This window comes from Oratosquilla oratoria, chromosome 22 (assembly GCF_046742065.1).
Source record: "Oratosquilla oratoria isolate Oo_2021 chromosome 22, ASM4674206v1, whole genome shotgun sequence".
Classification (NCBI taxonomy): Eukaryota; Metazoa; Arthropoda; class Malacostraca; order Stomatopoda; family Squillidae; genus Oratosquilla; species Oratosquilla oratoria.
The window spans coordinates 12,685,641-12,703,140 of NC_134798.1; the positions used below are offsets into that span (position 1 = coordinate 12,685,641).

Below are 17,500 nucleotides of genomic sequence, written 5' to 3' on the forward strand. Positions count from 1 at the left end.
CAACATTTTGTGTTCTCATGCCCCTTTCCCACGGAGATCCTTTTGTCTAATGCTAGTCTATTTTCATTTTCAGCACTCTATCCTGGAGCTCGGAGGAGCTGTGGGCTACTCCAACACCACTTCGACCCTCAAGACGACTTCGAGTGAGGACAATGTTTTCAATGACACGGAAGATGAGGAGGAGGCCAAAGCCAATTTGCTCAATGAATTTGAGGAGGAGGAAGAAAATGGAATAGCTGAGGGAATAGAAGAAGAAGAAGAGGAGGATGATGAGGATGAGGATGAGGAGGAGGAGGAGAAATAGACTGCGGGAAAGTAGAGTTAGACAAGGATTAGAATGCTTAGACTTATAGAAGACGAGTTTAGTCGAAAGAAAAAAATAATGTACGTAGATGAAAATAGATAATACTGACTAAGGAAAGAGAAAAATGAAGATTGCAAACAAGAAAGAAGGAAATAGGATGTAAGAGGGAGATGATAAGAGATACCAAGAAAATTAACTGAAAAATATGTTTAGAAAAACAGAACATACACAGTAAATACAAGGGGAAAGGAAATGAATGGGGAAATATATGCAAGAAATAATTAATTTGGGGAAATAGAAAAACATCTCAAGGGGAACGAAGTCCATTTGAGAAGAATGTCATGGTAGGGAACCATCAATATGCCAAAGGGTGCCATTAAAGGTGCAAAAGAAAGGAAAGGGCGAGGGCTACAGAAAGCCAACGAGAACCCCGAATATAGTGGAAGCAATATCAAAGGAATATAAGCAAAGTTGGACAGCAGGAAAAATTGAGGATTCCTAGGTAGGTAGATAGAAACTAGGATCAAACATTAGTTGTCCGCTTAAATCAAAATGCTAGGTGGTATTAGGCTAGACGTCGTGTCCAGTAGCGACGCCGCTGCTGTCACCGCTGTCGAGGAAATGAAAGCAACAACAACAAACAACAACAACAACAACAAGGAAAGGATCCAACAATACAAAGTTCTCCTTAGTTTCTTCGGGTCTGTCAGGGATACCAGAGACAACACTCAATGTGTGAGTCGATTCCCACTCAACTCTGACCCCGAAAGAGCTCCACCATCCGCGAATATATGTGATGAACGATGGCGGCAGTTTTCAAGAAACAAATAGATAAATAAATAAATAAAATTATGTAAATCCTGAGTATAGGCAAGTTCTATCAACGTTATACGGCATTGGTTTTCAGGAGAAGGAACTCTCAAGAGATGCATTGCCCGTAGTAAAAACCAGAACGGCCCTCAGGTCAACCACCTTCAGATTCGAAGGGAACGTTATAACAAGCACATATAGATGTACAAAGAGAAAACCGCCAATATCTGATCAACCGACAGCTGCAATCCTTGATATAAAAAATTAAATAAATAAATGGCGACCAAAGTGGCGATCTGCCGCAGAGGAAGAAATACAGCCGCGGACTGTGGAGTGACTCGCTTCGTGTGATTTAGATTAGATTGAGGCTGTAGAACGCACGCCAGCCGTATCTTAGGCGATTTAGCGCATGCGCGTTGGGATTCTCAACCCCGGGCGCGCAAACGTAGACCATAGATAGCGAGCAAGACGACGGGATGTTTTAGGAACGCCGCTACGATAAACAATCACAATCTATACGTCCGCAGCTCTCTTTGGACAAAAAAAAAAAAAAAAAAAAAAAAAAAAAAAAAAAAAAAAAAAAAAAAAAAAAAAAAAAAAAAAAAAAAAAAAAAAAAGCACTATGGAAAATCTTAAACCATGATGACAAGTGCCAAATTCCTTAAATCAATCACTTCCGAATTTTGTCATCCGATAATCTTATGAAACTCTCCCCACCCTCAACACACACACACACACACACACACACACACACACACACACACACACACACACACACACACACACACACACACACACACACACACACACACACACACACACACACACACACACATACACACACACACACACCTTCCTTTTTGTTAAACGTAAAGATCTCCAATTCCAGTTAAAATTAAGATTTTGAAAAGAAGGAAAAGAAAGGAAGGGAGGTAATCCCTCCCAAGAGTGATACATTAGTGAAGCGTTCGAAAGAGAAAGAATATGTGAGTCGAATCGTACAATTTCTAATGCCTCTGTTATCTGCAAACCCAAGTACCTGTTCCGCGGTGCGAATGGGACACGCGAGCATTCCCTGCCGAGTGTGGCTCTTTCTCCAGCATGCAAGAGATACTCTAGGAGGACATTCCCCAAGTCGGTTCCTTGCCTCCCTTAGGACAGCGAATGGTTCGAACTAATACTTCGGGAATGGAATACCCTACGTCAGTATGTAGGTCTCCGGATAGAAGAGAATTGAAAAGAAGAATGGACCTGCATATATGTTGATATGCCGTTGTCGCTGGAGAGGCCATGGGCGGGAAAACGCGCGTGACTTGTCAGCACCGCTTTTCTGCGACATGACGTCATAACGAGCGTCTGTCGCGACTCCGTTTCTAATCGCTTTACGTGGCCACCGTCGTTCGCATCGCGCGTGGCCACTATTCCAACTTACTAACATGGCACCTCTTTGGATCAAACCATCTGTTCTTCTCACTCTTCTTAATTAAAAACAAGATCCATAAAGACTCGTAAAAAAAACAAAACAAAAAAAACAAGATAATACTCTTTTGATTACTACTTTTAGCCAAAAACAAACGATCCTCAGTCAGTTTTTCAAATGTGAAGCTAAATAGATATTTTGGTCATATGATGATTTCAGCAATTTGCCTAAGAGATGTGACACGTTCGTTTGCAGACTCTAGCGCTCGATATTTAGATTCTGAAATCATCCGCATCACGTTGCATTAATTCAGTCACGTGATGCAACCGGAACGCGTGTGACGTCATATATCACGTGCGTTCACCCCCACCCCCCTCATCCTATGGACGGCCAACCAGCATTGAATCTTAACATCGCGGGGGGTCGCCTTCTGCTGTGCGCTTCCCGCTTTTTTTTTCAGTTCCCGCGACTCATTCGTTTTATTTTTGAGTTCTTACCTCTCTTCGCGTTTGAGTCCCGAAGCACAATTGGCCTCGTAGCAACGTTTAGTCCCGGCGACACTGGTTTAACTAACGACTTGGTTTATAGTTTGGGAAAAACAAAAGAAACACGAAACGACGAATTGCGACATGAGTATGTTAATGAGAGAGACTGGTCCGGCGCTGCACACACCAGCTGTGCCTTCGCCCCCCGCCGCCGCTCCGCGCACTACTTTAGAAACCAGAATGGGGGCGAGCGTCAGCGGGCCAATGGCGCGGCGTCGGATGGCCCTTTCTCGACGCCGCCATCTTGTGCACCACCACAGCGTTCTTGTTGCGTTCAAACGAAGCCTTGAGACGCTTCAGTAATTTGGGCTCAGCTGGGGCGAGGAATGGGCTTCGTGCGTCTCCTGCGTTCACTTCGCTCCTTAGTTGTTGGCCATTCATGTTCTATTCACTAACATATATATATATATATATATATATATATATATATATATATATATATATATATATATATATATATATTTACATATATATATGTGTGTGTATATATACATATATATAATGTTTGTATACATATACTTATATATGTATGTTCACATAAGTATATATGCATATGTATTAAAAGAGAAATTGATTGTATTTAGCGCTCTTCAGCCTATTTACAACTTGTGAAAATGGATAACCTCAGTTAGAATCCACCAGGTTAGATTGGTTCCATGTTAGGCGTAGCTCGTAGGCGTGGTGGTACTGCGAGGGCGCATGCGTGGATTGCTGTGCGTCGTTTTCTCTATATACTAACCTCAATACATGTTTCCCGTGTAAGTGTACGTAGACAATCCCAGATTTGTGTCGTTTAGAATCTAAGTGTGCCAAATATCGTACTTCATCAGGATCAGAAGGAGGTGATGCAGCAACTAGGCTGGTCCAGAGGTTTTAAACTAGACACACAGAGTTGCTGTTTTGTGCCGCGCGTACCCATGCCGTTTTATTCTCGCGGCGGTACCATGCACGTACCGATGCCGAAAACGGTTCATCAAGTTACCAGCAGTCGGTCACCGTTGGCAGCCGGTCGTCCCCTGCCGATCGCGCCACCTGATGCGCAAGTGGCGGGGACGCTCCTTGCCTGCGTATGTCTTTTGTTTGTAGAAGTCTAGCGTGGAACAGGGGTGAACCCTTTCGTGGTGTTCTCAACGACACGGGGCAACCCATACCCCACGCCGGCCGAGGCTTGACTCGTTTCGCGCCAAATTTCACATTGCAAATAATGACGAGGATTGAGTGGAATGGCTATTTGGTTTTCGTCCTTATCGACTTTTCCTGTCTCGTTTATGATTGGTCAACGGTACCCAATGTCCGGAAGTTGGCTCTCGCGTCGACTCAACTCGTCAAGATGGTGGTGACATTGTCTCTCCGTGAGTCTCACTTCAAAGACAGGGTAAGCAAGAGCGGGACTTGATGTAGAGATCATAATTAGGTAGCAAGTTTCCCCCTACGAAGCAGCAGCTAGCTTTCGTTTCATTCCGAACGAACTTGTGTTTGTAGAAGCTTTTTATGAGGTACTGTTGTAGGCCACAGTGCCGGAGGCGAACGAGTAATGACTAATTCTTAGGACATACACCTTTATTCTGACAAGCCTTTGCAATAAAATGGAAGGAAACTCTTGCAAAGATAGAGGAAATCCCGTTTTGGGAAGCTAGAAAAGACGGCTACCTAGGTTGTCTACGATGAGTTCCACTGAACCGGGATGCCCCCCATGTACAGTTAGCGTGCGCAGAAGCCGCGCCAAAAACCTCTTTTGGCAAGTGTGCGCAACAGCGCTAGCGCTTTCGCGTGGAAGTACTCCCGAACAGGAACGAAGAGTAGCTCAGCGCATCTTATCTTATCTTAAACCGCGCAAGGAAGAAGCGCTTTTACCTAGTGACGATGCGTTCCGAGTTGATGGTGATGCTCAGATCTGACATTGAACTCAGGTCGGACAATAATAAGATAGATAGGGCTTTGCCAACTCCGATGCAAGTTTATATTTGCTCGGCTGGCCTTCTGGTCGAAGACGAAGCCAAGTCAAGTGTCCGGACGCATGCAGAGCCGGTAGGCATCTGACATGACGTGATATCGTAAGCGGAGTAGGAATGGTGATATTATAAGTCTGTGTCGTTGGTTCTTTGTTGTATTCGTACATACACTAAAAGGTACAATATTAAACATTTTCGTGCTAATCCTGTTTCATTTCATTCCTTGATATATACATACTAGTAAGTAAACGTGAAATTCATAAAGCTAGGGTTGGGAATAACAAAAACAATGATGATGTCACTTGTTTATATGAAATTAAAACTTACACAAAAACATGCAATAAAAAAAACTTGAAGGAAACCCGAAACCAGGAAGCTACGACCTTTCATTTTCAGATTGCTACAAAGGGCAACTCCATGTCTTCTTATTTAAAATATTCATGCAACTGGTAGCTCCCTAGATCTTTTTGGAAGCAGCATGCATATGAGATAGAAACTAAAGGGTTGAGGAGGGAACCCCTCCCATTTAACATAACGATGGGTTCTCGATGTGGTCCTTCTTAACGGTGCAGTCGACGTTTCTCATAGGATGCACATTCTGTAAACGTAGATATATAGCGGAGCATCCCAGAGATTTGTTTCACGAAGTTGAGTACGACCCAAGTGAAGTCCAAGGTGGACAAGCCATTCTCTAATAAGTAATCTGACTTTCGACAGATCACAAAGTCAGATAGTGTGAATGGAGATTTATAGTATTAGTAGAATGTCCTGTAAACACAACATATAGTCGTAGTCACAGAATTCAAAGACTGAGCAGTTCAATTGAAGTTTCAGCTATCCTCTTTATGGTATGTTCGCTGGTGGGGTAATCGGGAGCGTGCTGGCTTCTTATTTGCTTAGTTGCTGGGGCAGTGACTGCTACCTGCCCCAGCAGTCCAAGGGCATAGGACAAAATTTATGGTTTCGGCTGCAGCCACACGCCTACTAGCGTACGCTTCATACCACCATTAATGTAGATTCAAAATGTCCTATGTATGGGCATGATAAAAACTTTTGCATAAATGAGCAAAATTCTCAATCTAATAGACTCTCCTGCCTGGGTCTAATTTGTTACAATTCTAATGCTCTCCAATGTTAGAATATCTAACAAGTCAAAGTGTCGACAGTCTTACATACTTCTCCATGGTACAGATATGATGACTTAGCTATGCATAGAACATGTTGAGTCTCATGTAAAAACTATAGTAAATGTGACACATCTAGCAATATATATATATATATATATATGTGTGTGTGTGTGTGTATAAGTATCACAAAACCCACGTGATCAGAGCGCTTTCGTGATGTTTTCACATCTTCCTTGAAGATGTGAAAAGATTACGCAAGCGCTCGGATTCCAAGAATTTTTCTTTTCCCTGTGGTGTTCAGCATATATATATACCTATATATGTATATATATATATATATATATATATGTATATATATATATGTGTGTGTGTGGGTGTGTATATACATATATATTTCATAAATAGATAACGTGCAGAATAACAGTGAGACAGATCGTCATGCGCAGGTCCTCGCTAAATTAATGTGTCAACGGTGAGGGTTTCCGCCGGGTTTCCCCGGCCCACGCCATAAAGCTCACGTTAGATCATATTTACTATAGTGATTGAGCTTTGTGGGCATCATGATTATATGTTTTGTAGTCATCAGATGATCAGACCATGCCAAGGCCTTCGTGACATAAAACTCTCATACAGAAACCTTCCTTCCCGTCTTGGTGAAGTCCGGGTGTTCCTTGTTACTGATAGTAAGTATATCTCCCCTGATAGCATTGCAATGACGGACATCTGTAGAGGTTTGGATGCACAGTACTTAGTCGACTTAAGAAAGGTCAAGAGTTTGATGTCTGGTCTCTGGAAAATAATAGATGGAGAATGGGGAAATTGTTGTAGTGAAGACAGGAACCCCTCATCCTATCATAGCATGCCGTAATGAAGTACCCAAAAAGACTTTATTCTGCCTAGTTGTGCTATTTAATTTAACCTCTACAGTCCGGAGAGGTGGCTTCCACAGTCATATAAAATTTTAGTTGCCACCCATAAAAAAATATATAACAACTGAATAGATAATTATGGCGTTAGCAAGAAGAAACATCATAGGATATGTCGCCGGACTAAAGAGGTTAAGAAACTAAAAGCCAAACATGCTTTTTTTTTGTATCAACTAAACCTGTGTTACTTTGATTTTTGGGTAGACCAAGTCGTCTTCATCCTCCTCCAGCTCAATGTTTGGAATTATCAATTTCATTTTCCTCATAACGTTCTTTTCGCCGTCGGACTCTTCGTCTTCCCCAGTATCGATGGTACTGACAGACTCCACACTGCCCTTTTCATTGTCCTCTTCCTCAGGAGTTGTGTTGGTACTACTCTCCTGTTCTTGCTCGTCTTTATCTTCGCTATTGGATTCTGCAGATTCTTCCCGAGGCAGATGTCCCCATGACACCCGCAAGCGACGTTTTTCCTCAAGACTTCGTCCACGGCTCCCTTTCAGTGCCCCGGGGTGGCGCAGCCTTACTTTCTCGTCTTGCAGTTGATCATAGAGAGACTGATGAGTCAATGTGTCCGTGTTGGTGGCGGGCGGAGAACCACAAGGACCCTCTCCTTCGGTTTCCGAACTGGTTTCCGTACTTCCAACGGGAATTTGTATTTTGTTTTCATGCTCAGCGAGATAAGTGATGGATATCAAGTTCCTCGTCCCTTCTTCATTTGACCTATGGTATGGTTCCTCTTCCTCTCTGAATTCACCTGTTGTTTGCTCTTCTTCTGTGTCATGAGGGGCCTTACATTCTTGGCTTTCATCAGTCTCTCCAGCCCTGTTCGTTTTCAAGTTCCTTAAAACCGATACTAAGCCCATAATTTCTGTTTTCTTAGCATCAGGGGAGCCGCTAAGGTCATTATCTTTGTCGGCCTTCTCCTCGTCAGTCTCGGTGTCCACTTTCTGTCGATGCAAATACTGAATACTCAAGTCACCTTTAGAAGTCTCTGGTTGCCCGTACATGTCAAGGGTGATAGCTTCTACGCCCTCTTCGATGTACTGAGAGTCAGTGCTCTTACGCCTTTCGGAGAGAGGGCTGCTTAAACCCATCTCAAGTTTATCTTCAATGTCCACTGTGTAACGAACTACGGTCATCATATCATCACCTGAATCGCAGGAAGTATGGACGTTGGACATGCAGATGGTCGATATCAATGAATCAAAATTGTTATCCGGATTTCTCTGCCCCTGAGACATCGCTTCGCCACTGGAAGGTCCCTCAAGGAAGAATGGGAGTGTTTTTTTTTTCTTGAATTTTCCAGTGCCATCAGGCACCCAGGAATCTTCGAGTGTTGTATCGCTTTCTCCACTTCTACTGCCGTCGTCGCTAGGCATTTCTTGAGGCTGAGAAGGAAGCTCGTTTGTAGGGTAAAGACGGTGAAAATCGTCCTGGATGAGGGAGGCAATGGACAGGGGACGGTGAGGAGTTGCATTTGCCCTGTCCATTATATTCCTCGAGAAGTTCTCAACAAGCTGGTGTACAGGAGGCCTGATGAACTCCTCCACTGCATCTTGAGAGGTCTTGTCATCATTGGACTGATTTTCTTCACTTGATTTTCTTAGATCTTTCCCGGGAGACGAGCCACAACCCTCGTTATTTTTGTCTACCTCATGCTCTTCAGACTTCTTTCCATTGACTGCGTGTTTTTGGATAGGACACTGGTCGTCCAAAAACTTTTGGCCATCTTCACACTCTGGTGTTTGAGACGTGGTATTTTTTGATATTTTTTGCTCAAATGTCCCCTCTTCATCATCATTATTATCATCATCATCATCATCATCGTCATCATCACCATCATCATCATCTTCATCATCATCACCATTATCACCATCATCATCGTCATCATCATCATCATCTTCATCATCATCATCATCATCATCATCATCATCATCATCATCATCATCATCATCATCATCATCATCATCATCATCATCATCATCATCATCATCATCACCATCACCATCATCATCATCATCATCATCATTATCATCACCTTTCTCTTCGTCTTCAACTTCCTCTCCGTTTACATCTTCCTCTTTTTCGTCTTCCTCTCCTTCCATCTTAATCTCCTCTTGATGCTGGCTGATCCCTCGGTTCTCCTTGATAATATGGTCCTGTTGCCCATGCGGCAGTTGAAGATGAGGAGCAGGATAGGAAGGCTCATCTGGTATGTACAGAGGCGATATTGGTGAAAGCCTTCCGGGCCCTGGAGTTGTCGGTGGAGTAAGACATCTAGTGCTCCGAGGGAGGCTGGAGGTGTTAAAGGTATCTGTCCGGGATCGGAACCGGGAAGGAAGAGTATCAGAACGAGAAGTGTCGCAGCAGAGACTAAGGGAGAGTCTGGGAGGTTTAAGACGTTCGTGTTGATGAGCATGGTGAGAAGGAGGCTGTTGCGATTGGTGTTTCAGTTGATGTTGCAGTTGTTGTTGCTGCTGCTGCTGCTGCTGTTGCTGTTGATGTTGATGTTGTTGCTGCTGCTGCTGCTGTTGTTGTTGGTGGTGTTGATGTTGTTGTTGATGATTCTTTTGTTGACTAGGACGCTGCTGTGACTGTGGTTGCCGATGAATATTAGCATCAGGTGGTTGCAGCTGTTGTTGCTTTTGGTGTTCCTGTTGTTGCTGATGTTGCTGTTCCTGGTTCTCCTGATGGTAAACTGGTGTGAAGATTATTGATGAGGTGATGGGAGAGGACAGGCGAGACGCAAATGGAGAGGATTGTTGAGATGTCTTCGGCGTTTCTACAGCGTTCCGCCGGAGGGGCGGTGACGTCATGAGGGTGGAAGAAAGTGAAGTTGGAAGGTTTTCCAAACCTAGGCTTTCTTTCATTGCACTTCCACCAGCAGGTTCAGATCTATTAGTCAGGCTCTGAGATCGCGGTCGAGTCTCTGGACCCTGCGGGAGGATAGGAGAAACAGAAATGTTATTGAATTCTTTGATGAGTCTTCTCACTGGACTCCGGGAATTTCTTGCTGTTCTGTGTTTTTCCGCAAAAGATAAATGTGTTGTTGATGAGGGTTCATTACCGTTCGAATTCCTTTCAACAGGTAAACAACCGGCTATAGAGTTCGGTCGTGGTTTCCTTTCGGAGTCATCATCCTTGAAGGATGACTCAAAATCTCCCGAAGATTCTAAATCCGCTATGTTTTCCTTTGACGGTCGACCATGGAAACTCTGACTCCTGAGCATGGGAGGTGGTAGGGGTTCGCTGCTGGTGTCCTTGGTAAATGCTTTCGTAAACATCGACACAAGCTTCTTAACAGGTGTCCCTGGAGTCACTGTGTCCATCTTTTTTTTCGATTCCGTTAGAGTATTGCAAGCTTGGACTCCGCGCTCAAAGATACTAGCCTTTTGTGAAATGTCCGGGAACTTGGTCTTATTCTTTGGTGTTCCCGGAGCACTCTTAGACTCATAAACAATCCGTTCTTGCTTCGCTTTGGCACTCAATTCCGAGTTCTCCTTGAGGTTCCTCTGGAGGTTCTCAAAAAATTCACCAGCATCTATACTTTTGCGGTGAAGTAGGTTTGCCGTGAGTGTGGCTCCTACAGGGCCATACAAACTACTGGGTCTTGGTCGTTGTGGCCTTGGAAGACTACGCATCATAACGGGAGGGCTATGGTTGTTCTGCAAATTTTGCTTATTATTTGGACTCTCGGCGAAGGAACTGGGTGCTGAGGAAGTCATGCAGCTCGAAAACACCGTCCTGCTCCTGGGAACCGGGGTTTGAGGTTCCTCGTTACTTGGGGGAAGGCTCTTCTTTTGGTCTACCGTAAGTGTGGAAGGGTTGGTGGCAATAAGGCCACTGCTGGTTGTCCTCAGATTAGATGTGGGAGCTGAGCGACTCGGAAAAAGATACCTTGGTTTAGGAATGGGTTTGGGTGCCGAAATGGGTGTGGTCACAGGCGTGTTTACAGGTGTTGAGGCTTCAAGGGGAGGAAGATACTGGCTCTCCGGAAGACGCCACTCAAGTGTGTGTAGTCGGGAGTCTACCATGGACAAGACTCGACTCTCCGGTCGAAATCTTAGGGGCACGATACGGTTTAGGTGACGACTGTAGTCGTGGAGTCTTAGTCCAAAGGAAGACCCAACACAAAGGAAGGAGGGTACATAAGCAGACTCAAGGGGCAGTCTCTCCTCCAGATGACGTTGACACATGACCTCCGCTTGTAAAAAGTGTCTAAATGTGGTCCAACGGGACGAGAGGAGATCGTCAGGAAGGATTGGCACGTCCTTGTCCTTGGCTAACCTTGACTTTGCTCGCAGTTTCTCCTGGTGGGGGTCGAGGCAGAGAGACCAGACCCGATGATGGGTGAGGAGGCAGGAATATGGGTTAGCCCTGTTCAGGAGCGGACCGTACTCTCTCAAGAGTGATGGAGTGCCCACCACATCCGCATGGATCCCCGTGGTGATGCGGTCGAACTTGTCCCCTCTGACTAGATATAACTTGGTGAGGTCGTGAATGCTTGTCTTCAGGAACACCGCCCTCATAAGGAGCCGCCTCTTGATCTTGTCGCTGGCCTTGGAAAAGACTTTTGTCAGATAGCGTAAGTACATTTCCAGTACGTTGGCCCTGCGGTCAACGGTGCGGCTTATTTCCAAGTAATCCCAGTCCTGGAACAGGAGGTCGATTCCGTGGGGCGCATACACCATCTCCTCATCCACCGTCACAGCGTCCTTCCAATCTCTCTCGGGCCAACCGCGGGGATTCACGTCACCAAACTTGGTGACATATTCGGGGCGTTGAGGATTAAAACAAGCGAGGGTGACGTTAGGGAAACGTGCGCCTTTAATGGGCCTCAGCGTTCCCGTCCGGATCCACTCAAAGACGGACTTCTGTTGATCTCTAGGACACGACCTAACGTAGCGACCCAGAACGTCCCGGACGGTCTTGCTGGTGACTTTAGCAGACCGGAGATTTTCGAGCTTTTGGAGAGCGTCCGGGTCATGGGCCAGACCCATCCATCCGCCCCAGACCGCTTGCAGGAGCCCGTAGGCGCTCTTGTTGATCCAAAGCTGTAAAGGGAAAAACCGACAGAAGAAAGGGAGAGTCCTTCGAGATGGGACACTAAAGGTAAGTGAACACTCAAATGGCTGTGTTTGTCAAGGACGTTTCTCCAACATTTTAACCCTATAGCTGCGTTTTACTATTTATAATTTGATTCTAACTGCAGCCAGGCTATCATAATCAGCAGCTTGAGATTTCCTCGATTAGGTAATGTGTCGTATGGCTCACCTATAACATTAAATCTTCAATTATGCCAGTGACGGCATTATTACTTAGAAAACAACGCCAAACAAAGAATTTGAACTCTAATTAACTACTAGGGCCCTGAGGTCATCTAAGTAGATTTGGCGGGACCAAACACCTTATTATGGTAAAATTGTGCATTAATGATGATAAGATAAATAAAGTATACTACCCATTTGGACATTAATTGAACACCCTTAGTAACACGAGCCTTCTTTCTGACACTCCTAGCACTAAAGTTTTTTTTCTGCAAAGGTTACCCCTTCCCCTTGACAAAAACCCTAGCCAATATCTCACTACTTTCTATAACAACCTCCCTGTCAACAACCCCTCAGTCAATCCCTTTACTACCAACAACCTACTGCCAACATTGTCCGTGTTTATACTCACCTTGCCAATGCACCCTTTGGCAACATCATCCCCTACCAACGACCCCTCTGCCAACACCTTCCCTGCCAACGAACCCTGCCCTCATAAACATTCTCCTCTAATTATTCCCTATGCCATACCTCTCTGTCAATAGCCCCTTGCCTAACCCCTTGCCAAAGCTGCTGCCAATATCCCTTACTAATCTCTTTGGGAATACATCCCTGTCGACACTGCCCTTACAACATTGCTCCGTGATGATTCATTCTTCTAACACTCTCCTTGACAGTACCAACCCCTCCCCTCCACACTCTTCCAGCAACTCCCAATTCCATCACTTCACTCAGAAAATCTTTCTCCCAATACCCTTGTCAATAGTCTTCTACCAACATCATCCGACCAATACTCTCCTTACCAGTACCATACCCCTAACATTCTTAATCGTTCTCCCACCTTATCCTTGACTTCGACGAGGAAGTCCCGGTGGCTCATGTTGATGAGGTTGTGGAGCGAGTTGCAGAGAAGAGCGTGGGTGTCCCGGTCGAGGCTGAGTGAGTAGAAGATAAGGACGACCTTCTCGGCGAACTCTTCTCCGCCGAGTTCTTCGCCCATGACCAGCAAGTAAAGAATGAGGAGGTCCCGGGCGAGCAGGTGGGGACTGTCGTCGACCGAAGTTATCTCCAGCGACTGTTGGGGAAAGAGAAGACCTTCGTTTGAGAAGCAATGGTATTCGAGCGCTTATTGTAGCCAAATCGAGTTTCCAAGAGTTACTTCATATCAACGAAACTGTGATACTCGAGCGCTTATTATCACCAAACTGTGTTGCGTTCGATTAAATCCTTGTCAGAAGAAACGTGATGGCCGAACGCTTATGGACAAATGGTGTTGCATTCGATAAAGCCCTTGTCAGAAAAACCGTAATGGTCGAGCGCTTGTTTTAAACAAATTGAGTGATACCAGATGCAGAATCTGACATGGACCTTTAATTTCTGAGTTTATCAGACAAGCCAAAAACTTCCACCATTGCCTTAATATAAGCTGACTATCCGTGCAATAGGATCTACTAAAAAAAAAAAAAAAAAAAAAAAAAAAAAAAATACCGACGGGGGGATGCACTCGGAAGGTAAAGAGTTTCCATCAAGTAAAGAAACGATGAGGAAGATCCCGAGGAATCACACACAGAAGGAGCGCTCCCGTCAGGCAAGGAATAATAAGCATTGGAGAATTTTAATTAAACACATTCCGAAAGAAGAGAACGGAGATGCAAGGTGAAAAGGGAAGTATAAAGTGGGAAATAAGGTGAAAATTTAGGTTAAGGGGGTTAGGTCCTTTCCAATGAGGTTGGATCCCTGTTAAACGGGTTGGATCCCTATTAATGTGGTTGGATTCTTTTTTAGAGTATCAGGATCCTTTGAAAGGAATCCAACCCCATTAAGAGGGAGATCAAACCCCCATTAAAAAAATCTAACCCCATCAAAAATTCTCCAATCGTATTTTTAGGATCCAATACCCTTAAGGGAGGAATTGCAGGTTGACATTAGAAAATCCGGCCATCAATAATACGATTCGTTCAGATTTCAGGTATGCATTTCGGAGCGCATTTTCAAATTTACCGCGTTGATGCGCCATATTTTCTGGAGGCGCCGTTTATGTTTTGATGGTGCTGTACTCCAGAATCAGCTGTTGGATCTTGTTTGCACCTGCTAAAAGGCATTACTGCTGATTTCTTCTAATTTTTTTTATCAATTATTTGCTGCTATACAACCATATCATGGATTCAAGAAAGAAAGGAGATGATGTAAATCATAAAAATCGTGTGTTGTCGATCACAGAGAAAGTGGAAATGTAAACCAAATGTGAAACATATGACATTTGCTCTTCAATAGTGTACGATATTATGAAACAGAAAATCTTCTAAAGTTCTTTTCTGACAGTAGATAAAAAAGTAGGTGTTTGTAAGGAAGTCAACGACGGATGGAAAAGTTCAGAACTGGACCAAGTTCTCATAACCTGGTTTAATCTTTATGTAACTGAAGGTGTGATTATTTTTTATGTTTTATTAAAGGAACAAGCCAAAGTGTCTCATCATTACACTGATTCTGAAATTGTAAATATGATTAGAATTCCGGAGAGAAATACCTGTACAGGTAGTGATGAAGATAAAAGCAGCTACAAAAATGACGAAGATGTGAGAGAAACAATCTCTATTGACAGATTAATTACGTTGACAACTGAATTGCTGGCTGGACTAGAGCAACAAATTTTGTAAGTGAACAAGAAATCATGAATGTTTACTTGCTAAATAAAAACTTATTAGGGGAAGACCCAAGCAACAGACACAACGATATATTAAAAAAAATAGCTAGGGAGCAGAAAGGAGCAGCAGCGGTGTCTACACTTGATAATCAATTGCCATAAAATTCAAGTCAACCACATGTGCTGTCTCCATCATCAACATTTCCTCCACAAGTTAAAGATATTCATGTTGCTGAGGATCCTGTTACTGTCAGTCATGAAGATTGTCATCCTGAAAGCTCATCTGCTATCCAGCTTTTTTCGAGGGTACATTGATGATTAAAATTATTAGGAACTATTTTATTTAGTTGAATAAGAAATTTGAGGCCCTACTTTATTTAGTTGAATTAAAATTCTGAGGATTTTTTTGTCAAAATTTTGAGGTAATACTTTATTCAGTTGAATAAGAATTATCTAGAACTATTTCATTCAGTTGAACTAAAATTTTGTAGAACTGTTTTACTTAGTTGGTGAACATTAAATTTTCATTTGCTTTCCATTTAATGTATAATTTTCTTTCTTTAAAGGACTTTATAGGTAATAATTTTCTATTAAATATGTACAGCAAAAATAACCATAAAAAATCCGGCATTTTGGAAAATCCAGCACTCCTCAGGTTGCCGGATTTTTGAATATCATCTTGTAGAAGGAATGGTAAAAATTGAGGAAGGACGAGAGGCGAAAGAAGGGAGAAGGATGAAGGAAGTGAAGATGTGGACAGCAGATACAATGTAATCACTAAAGAGAGTCCATTCTTCAGAATAAGCAGCACCCAATTCGCAAGAAACTTGACCCTTCATTGATTTATCCTCATTTCATTTGGCTGCTGAGTGGGTGTATAATGTTCCACAAAATGTCACAGCCAATCATCTGTCATAGTGTGAATAGTGGCAGGGCTTATTCTGAGTATTGATAACAGATAAGAATTTAACTGTGGCTAAACCCTAGAACACCTGGAGAATTGTGTAATCGATTGGCTACGCCATGTACGTAACACATTCAGTACACAATCGATATATGCAGGTTTCAGCGTGTGTACACATAATATATATATATATATATATATATATGTATATATATATATATATATATATATATATATATATATATATATATATATTTACGAACTACTCCTAGGCTTTTGCAGATAGATCCCTACAACCATATATATTCTGAAACCTTATAACCCAAGGTACTTGGATTACTATCTTTCATTTGTCTGTCTGTCTTTTTGTTTGTTCGTGAACTCTTCCTAGGGTTTTGGAGATAGACCCCCATAACCATATATATTCTGATAACCTACTACTCCAGGTGCTTGGATAACTATATTCCATTAAAAAAATGGTTAGGGTTAAGGGTTAAAGTTAGGTGGGGGTATGGTTAGGTTAGGGATTATTCACGAGCTCCTCCTGGGTTTTTGCAGATAGACTCCTATAACCATGTATATTCTGAAACCTTATAACCCAAGGTACCTGGATAACTATCTTTCATTTGTATCTACTATAATAAAGTAGTAGCCTCTGTCTGTCTGTCTGTTTGTTTGTTCACGAACTCCCCTCCAAAACCATATACATTCACCATAACCCAGGGTACTTGGATAAGTATATTTTATTTCCAAAGGGCTTCTCCCTCCTTAAATTGATTTTTTTTCTTCTTATTTCTTGACATTTTATTTTGGTTTCCTTTTCCACTGAGTTATATTGATACGTGTAACTTTTCTCCACAAATGCTATCAAAATTAAAATGATCATCATTTGCCCGCAGCAACGCGCGGGTAATTTGGCTAGTATATAATATGTATGTATATATATATATATATATATATATATATTTACATATATGTACATATATATACATATATATATATATATATATATATATTATATATATATATCATATATATATATATATTATATTATATTATATATATACATATATATATATATATATTATATATACAATATATACATACATATATGTAATATCTTAAACAATTATTTTAGCTCGGTATTCGTAAACGAAACACCTCAAAGTGAATTCCAAACTGAAACCTGTGAAAAGTCTGGGGTAAACTTACTCACTACGGTAAATATAACAAAAGAAAAAATTAAAAGGTGTATAGACAAACTCAAAGTTAACAAAACACCAGGCCCTGACGGTTGGCATCCAAGAATCTTAAAGGAAATGAAAAATGAGATTGTTGTTCCATTAGAAATTATTTTCAAGAAATCCATCATATCCGGAGATGTCCCAAGAGAATGGAAGTTAGCTAACGTTACTCCCATATTCAAAAAAGGTGACAAAAAGAAACCAAATAACTATAGGCCTATAAGTTTGACTTCAATCGTAGGAAAAATAATGGAAACTATCATCAGAGATGATATCGAATATCATTTAGAAAGTAACCGTTTGATAAATGATAGCCAGCATGGTTTCAGACGGAAGCGTTCTTGCGTGACTAACTTA

At 42.5% G+C, this 17,500-nt stretch overlaps 2 protein-coding genes across 10 annotated transcripts in view; one reads left to right on the plus strand and one right to left on the minus strand.

The window, feature by feature from the left end:
• LOC143037433 (uncharacterized) overlaps positions 1-5,235 on the plus strand; it is a 297,418-nt gene extending 292,183 nt beyond the window's left edge. For 6 of the 8 annotated variants that reach the window (XM_076205635.1, XM_076205640.1, XM_076205633.1 and 3 more), the window contains one exon: positions 74-208. Coding sequence is in view for 2 of the 8 variants with exons in the window: in XM_076205637.1 (XP_076061752.1) it covers positions 74-304 (231 nt within the window). In the remaining 6 variants the exon portion in view is untranslated. Of the gene's footprint in view, positions 1-73 lie in introns of all 8 variants that reach the window. The other 2 variants (XM_076205643.1, XM_076205637.1) reach the window with 2 other exon arrangements.
• Positions 5,236-6,504: 1,269 nt separating this feature from the next.
• Positions 6,505-17,500, minus strand: part of LOC143037432 (uncharacterized) — a 244,202-nt gene continuing 233,206 nt past the window's right edge. For both annotated transcript variants that reach the window (XM_076205631.1, XM_076205632.1), the window contains exons 6-7: positions 13,193-13,426; positions 6,505-12,138 (exon numbers count right to left, since the gene is read on the minus strand). In XM_076205631.1, coding sequence (XP_076061746.1) covers positions 7,258-12,138; positions 13,193-13,426 — 5,115 coding nt within the window. In that variant the 3' untranslated portion in view covers positions 6,505-7,257. The remainder of the gene's footprint in view (positions 12,139-13,192; positions 13,427-17,500) is intronic.